The sequence below is a fragment of the Rhipicephalus microplus genome, chromosome 3 (genome assembly GCF_043290135.1).
Source record: "Rhipicephalus microplus isolate Deutch F79 chromosome 3, USDA_Rmic, whole genome shotgun sequence".
NCBI classification, from domain to species: domain Eukaryota; kingdom Metazoa; phylum Arthropoda; class Arachnida; order Ixodida; family Ixodidae; genus Rhipicephalus; species Rhipicephalus microplus.
In genome coordinates, this window is record NC_134702.1 from 137,958,198 (window position 1) to 137,964,453 (window position 6,256).

A 6,256-nucleotide genomic window follows, 5' to 3' on the forward strand; every position below is an offset into this window, starting at 1 on the left:
ACAAGAATACCAGAGCAGAAATGGCTAATGACAACACAAAAAGGCCATGGAGTGAGTGCCTTAACTACTGCCATATTTATAGATAGAGCTTTCCTTCCAAAAAAAAAGGTGCAGCCAACATTCAGGAACAGGTATATGCAAGTCAGCTTTAATTATCATACAAGATCATCAACAAAATAGTAGCAGCAGTAACAGCACCACTGCCAGTAACATGACCTTTGTTTGCATTATATTTACACTATGTACAGCTTTTTGCTTTCCACGGAAAGTCTATAAATAAAATGGTGCACGTAGACAGCGACAGAAGAAAACGATCGACCTTTTCACTGTCCGTTATTCCACGCACATTCAGTCTTTTTTTGTTATATTAGTCCACTTTTGTTTTCACACCAGTGCCGGGAACAGTTCCGACAAGGGGTCCACCCAAGGAGGAGAGTCGTCGAAAAGACTGTCTTCCCGGAAGCTGCAGTCGCTCAGCGGGGACATCGCAGACTCGTAGCCGGTCTCCGTGCTGTGTGCTGACGGGCTGGCAGCTGTCTTGAATGACTGTGGCAATGACAGAGCCTCCTGCGGTGGATGGACAGACCCCTGTGCGGCACCGCCCTTGACAGAAACCGAATTCAGATCGAAAGGGGCCAAATCGGGGCTTCCAGGAAGTGGGGACGGGCAGTCCTCGACGACAACCACGGTGTCCTCGACCTCGACGACCGATGCAGGGGACACTGGGGCCGACGTCGAAACCTGAGTGCAAGGGGAAGGGGCAGCCGACGCTGTCACTGCTGCTGCTACGGTTGTTGAGACATCTTCCATGACAACATCAGCTGTGCCTGCGCTGGTGCTGCCATCTTCCTGTTTGTAGTAGACATGGTCGAAGTGGATCAATTCTTTGATGGAGTCCAGCTCTTCTGGTGAGGCCCCCACCATTCGCGAGGAGGCACTCCGTTTTCGAACAGGCGACTGCCCGGGCTTTGCTGCTGCCGATGGAGCAGGAGCAGCAGGAGGCACAGGCAGAGGAGCGACATCCTCGTTGAGGGGTATGCCACCGAGGAGGTTTTGACTGCACTCTTGGAGCAGGGCAAAGAGGTCGTCGCACTCGTCATCAGCTGCCAGAAGCCGAATTGCATCATCCAGAGAGCAAGAGCTCGCAGCGGAACCTGGTCCTGCTGCAGAGGTCCACTGATGAGCGATGCATACTCAAAGGAACTGCTGCTAGCTTCGATCTCTGGTGGTGAACACGGCTGCATTCGGTCCATGAAAAAAAAAAAGGACAAAATTAGACAGTGCCTAAATTTAAATTTAGGAAAGCCACACACAACACAGCCATCATACAAGCCCTTGAATGAGCAATGACGTGCCTCTTTATGTACTTTTATTTTTTCCAATTTAGTAAAGGGCAAAGAGTGCCGAACTAATATATACTGGCGATTCACAGCGCACACTTTTCTTGCACCAAGTTTCACTTTCATTTGCACAAGGATAATGTATAATGACATCATAGAAAAGGCGATCACTAGACAGCACGACATTGCAAAGGCCCAGTACTTGCTCTGGCTCACTTGACGGCATCTTATGTTCGAACTCATAATGATTGATGAAGCAGTGTAGCAGCATCGAACTCGTATCCATGCCCCCCTAATTTGGATGAAGATAAGCGTTTTTACACATCTCCATCCAGAAAACAGGCATTACAGTGTTACAGGGCCTCTTTAAAACTAGGTGCACATTTAAAAATTCTTGGTGGTCAAAATAATCTGTAATCCCGCACAAGGAAGTGTTTTATAAAACCTTACAATTTATACATCTCAAGCTTGGTTGTGCCATCCAATAAGTACAACTACAAAAACATGGCCTGCACTGCCTCGCACTTCCTAAAAATTGTGAATTACATAATATGGGCCGACAAACTGCAGATTGACGTGTTGTAAAATGCCACCAACTTTGTAGGCAACGACAATGAGTTGCATACTGTGGTAAAAATTTTGGAGGGCTACCGCATGCATTAAAGGCTCCCACGTGCCAATAACAGAACAAGCTTTTGAACTCTCTTTCAATCCTACAGCGTAAAGTGTACTCATTTTCTCACCTCGACTTTGATGACTGGTGCAGGGAGGGATGGAGTGGTAGTGACTGTGCAAATGGGACTGGGTGGTTGGGTGCTGGGCTTGGCTTCCAGCCTCTGAACGAGTTGCTGATTCTCCCTCTGGCATTCCTCCAGCCGTTTGCGCAGAAGGCGGTTCTCTTCAATCAGGGCCGTCCTCTAGATTGAAAAAGAAGAGAGAGAAGAAAGCAAAGTCAGTTCGCAGGATTTTTGCTTATGGCTGTGTTCTGAAACTAGCTGAAACCCCTCGAATGAATAAAATAAACAAAGGGTGCTTACAGAAATTAGCTGGACCTGTAGATAGGAAGCATTGGTTCATGTTTAAATGCAGAAAAAGCAGCAAAAACCCAATACGACAATAAAGAGGGCACACTATTCAAATATCATTGCCGGTGTGTGAAAGTGCACCATATTTTTTTTCAGTTTTGGTTTTCACTGGTTTTTTGCCCATATAAACTAGCAGGTAAAAGCTAGTACTATAAATATCAGTACTATTGTGACATCTCGTGAAAGCTTAACGGAGTTAAAATATCTTGGAATGCATAATTAGACTGCATATGCCTCCAAGCAAGCAGTTTGCTTAATAGAAGAAAAGAAAAAGGAGTGGAGGAAAGGCAGGGATGTTAACCAGTTTAACATAACCGCTATGCTACTCTGCAAAGGGAAAGGGGAGATTGGAAGAAGAGTAAAGGAGTAGACGGGAAGCACGCACACACACATGTCACTGCACAGAGCGGCAGTTTGGTGCAGTATTCCGGTTGCACAATGGAAAATGCTACAATCTAATGTGATGGTGTTGGTAACTAGAGAAAAAACATCCCAAATTATAGTTTTGTCCTTTTACACTTATCAATAGTGTATTTTAACCACAGCAAACACCAGCCTGCCTTACTTGAAGAAATACGAAGAAAATATATAAACAAAAAAAGGAAAACATTGTGCTTTCAATATCATAGCTGTTGTGGCATTCCTTTTGGGTAATGTTTTTGAGATTTTTTGAGCGACAGCCAGGCACATAGAAAAATTTGGGGGGAGGGTGCCACCTAGATTTAGGGAGGGGCAACCTCTTAAAATGGCCCATTTTTCGCTCTCTACGCAATGGTGAAACATTATTTCACGGGGGAGGGGGGCACGTGTTAAGTGTGCCACCCCCTGGCGACAGCCTCATTAACATATTCAATTTCAGTATGTATCAACTGAAGCACATAGTAAAATTTATTCAAAATGTTGGTTGTGAGCGCAGCATGAGTTCAATTTTTACTGCCACAAAAAGTAGCATTTCATCTCGCATGCCTTGGTTTTAGTAAGTGAAGATGGTTTCCGAAAAATAGCCATGAATGCATTAATGAAGGAACTCCACAAACATCTGCTTATGTTAGTGCACAATGACATTGCACCACTACTGTGCCAACAGCCTAAAAAGCTTCCTGTTAATTACACAGGCTGTCTTGCCTGTATGACAGTTCCATGAACACGTCTAGGGTGTCCTTCAAATCACAAAGAGCATGACATACACGTGCACATGCTGGAAGAAAACAAAATGTCACTCACATCTGCCTGCAGCCGAGTGACCTGCTCCTCGAGTTCATCCATCCTTGCTTTCTTCCGGTCTCTGGCACTCTGTGCTGCCACGCGGTTCTTCAGTTTCCTGGGAGCAGACACGTTTGCACCGTCGAGCACTCAAGTATTCCTTCTCATATGCAGGGAAACAACAAAGTACACGCGAGGATGACATTACGCATATGTTGTACAATGGGCAAAAATGCACTTAACGACTATCCAAGCCATCAGAGTTCATGTAGTGCTGTGCAAGACACACTGTTAGCAGGATCAAACAAGTTGATACTACTTTACGGTATCCACAAATCTGATTAGACGGCAATAGCCTGGTAAAATGGTGTATATATCGGTACTCTAATGTTTGGCCGAATATATTAACCAATCACTCGGTTCATTGTGAACACTACACTGTCAGCAGGATCAAATAACTTGAATAAGTTATGGTACTTATAAATACGGTTATAATGCAGCAACCTGATAAAATCATATTGCACAAATGTAATGCCAGATTAACTGAAGGTAAGAAATGCACAAAATTTGTCCAAGACAGGAAGGAATGAAGTTTATCGTGGTAATGAAGTTGATGCAAGAGTGTCCCTTTTATTGCTTAAGATTGCCGCAGGAGCCGCACAACATCTCTTCACAAAAGTCGGAAACCTGCGGCACAGCGCTACTGCAACCTCGGCATTAAGGTTGCGCATTGCGGCTCACGCGATTGCCAAAGCACGATCTCCCGCAATCAAATCACTCGGCACGTCTGAACACAACACACGCTTCACGGAACCCAAAGGGGCGGCGTAAGCGTTCCTGCGGCTGACGCAACGAAAGCAACACCGGGGCGTCGTCGCCACGGCAACGGCGGATACAAAACACGAATGTCGCTTGACGTCAGAGATAGATCAAGCCACGAAGGCTGCCAACGCGGCTAGCGCGTCCTGTCGACGTGGCGACCAACACAATTTTGTTAGGCCTGTTTGTGAACTGCGATGAGACGCATAATTTTGCGCGTAGAGGCTAGCCACCGCGTTCGCCGATAAAATACGTCTTTAGAACGGGGAACGCAAGCCGTAGGGTTAGGGAAAACCAAACCGAATACGTGAAAAGCGAGAGGTGCAACGAATTACGCGTCTGACGTAAACACGTTTGCGAAAGTAGCTCGCACATCAGATAAAAAGGGTCAGCTTTCTCTCCGAAGGCAGCGGTCGCTAACCGGTTTCCTGTCCGCCCGAAACATTCTCAAGCTACATTCCATTTCCTCACCGCAAGTTTTCCGCAAACAGCGGAAGAAATCTCCACTCACCTTCTCATGATCTTTTCTTCCCGCGTCAGATGGTCGAGCCGCTGCCTTTTCCTCACCGGAGCAGCGGCGGTGACGACGGGCTCGGCGACTTCCATTTCGGACTTGACGTGCCAATCCCGAGGTGCAATGATGGTAGCTTTCTCCGAAGATGAACGGTCGCGAACTGCGGTGATGACGATTCTCTTGGGAACACCCATGATGAGACAAAGGTAGAGGTGGTGGTTGTCAGGAGACGTGTAAACACGCCGAAATACTTCAGAGAGACATCACTTTAGAGTGAGTATGACACAAACGGAGTCGATCGCAGCATAGCTGAAACTACGCCAAAAGTCGCGTACACCCTACGACACCATTCCGCTGCGTCGTCGAAAACCGGACTGAGAGCAGAGCCAGGGACCGATCGTGGCGTTCGCGGATTGGACGAGACGCAACTTTTAGCGCGCGCTCCCATTGGCTCGATAGAAAATGATGTCATGGGGTGGACCAGCCAACGCCTCTTCTAGGAAGATGCCTGCCGCATGAGAAAAAAAACAGCTGCCACATCCTTTCTCTCTTTCAACTTGAAAATGTTCTCGGTCGCTAGCGTCACCTGTGGCGGACGGTGCAACAACGCAACACTTTGCATAGCCTCCAAAACAGTGATGCACAGTTGCAGATCTTGAACAGCTCTCGACTAACGCGCCCCTATGGGCCGCAGATGAAGAACGCTTAACTGGTACCGCCCGTCGCCGTAATAATAGGGTTGGTCGCGAGCGCTACCGCACGGAGCTTGTTTAAAACTGAAGGCAGGCCAACTCCGCTGGGAGCGCGAGCCATTCCTCAGGCATCTTTCTAGAGGAGGCGTTGGACCAGCTGTTTACAACAGACGTCTTTTGCGCCACCTAACTTTTGTTTCGCCCGCGCTTCGGCTGTGCGTTCTCAAATCTTCTTATGCAAGACGCCTCTGAATGTTGCATCGTGTCGACCAACAACAACAACTAATGCTGCAAGTCGAGGCATGGCAGTTTGGGCCATGGTTTGGGCTGGTTGGTGTGACATGAAGATTGTTTATTGCGCGAAATCCGAACAACGACGAAGGGACAAGAAGACGAGCGCTAAGCAGTTGATTTTTTTTTTTTCTCACTCTCTGAATCTTTGTTTCCCTTTTTTTTAATATGCTTTCTTCATTCTACGGCTTTTTTTATTTTTTTGTTGTAAGCAAAAGTGCAGTTACCGTCCATATGAGACTATGTTCTCTTGGCCAATCCCTCAGAGTGGGTATGAGCCATGGATTAGAAGCTACAAACAAAGTTGAAAGT

At 46.8% G+C, this 6,256-nt stretch overlaps 1 protein-coding gene across 1 annotated transcript; it reads right to left on the reverse strand.

Moving 5' to 3' along the window:
- Nucleotides 1-120: 120 nt before the first annotated feature.
- Nucleotides 121-5,353, reverse strand: Xbp1 (X box binding protein 1). Its single transcript, XM_037422174.2, has 4 exons — nucleotides 4,959-5,353; nucleotides 3,650-3,746; nucleotides 2,084-2,257; nucleotides 121-1,238 (listed from the first exon to the last, which is right to left on the reverse strand). Exons 1-4 carry the CDS (start codon nucleotides 5,153-5,155, stop codon nucleotides 879-881), a joined length of 828 nt encoding a protein of 275 aa, XP_037278071.2. The 5' UTR covers nucleotides 5,156-5,353; the 3' UTR covers nucleotides 121-878.
- Between the last annotated feature and the right edge of the window lie 903 nt (nucleotides 5,354-6,256).

Coding starts and splice junctions, on each gene's coding strand:
- Xbp1 (XM_037422174.2), bottom strand. CDS start 5,155: ATGGGTGTTCCCAAGAGAATCGTCATCACCGCAGTTCGCGACCGTTCA. Junction 3,747..4,958: donor GAAGAAAAGATCATGAGAAG/GTGAGTGGAGAT, acceptor GTCTGCTCCCAG/GAAACTGAAGAACCGCGTGG. Junction 1,239..2,083: donor CACCAGTCATCAAAGTCGAG/GTGAGAAAATGA, acceptor GACCGAATGCAG/CCGTGTTCACCACCAGAGAT.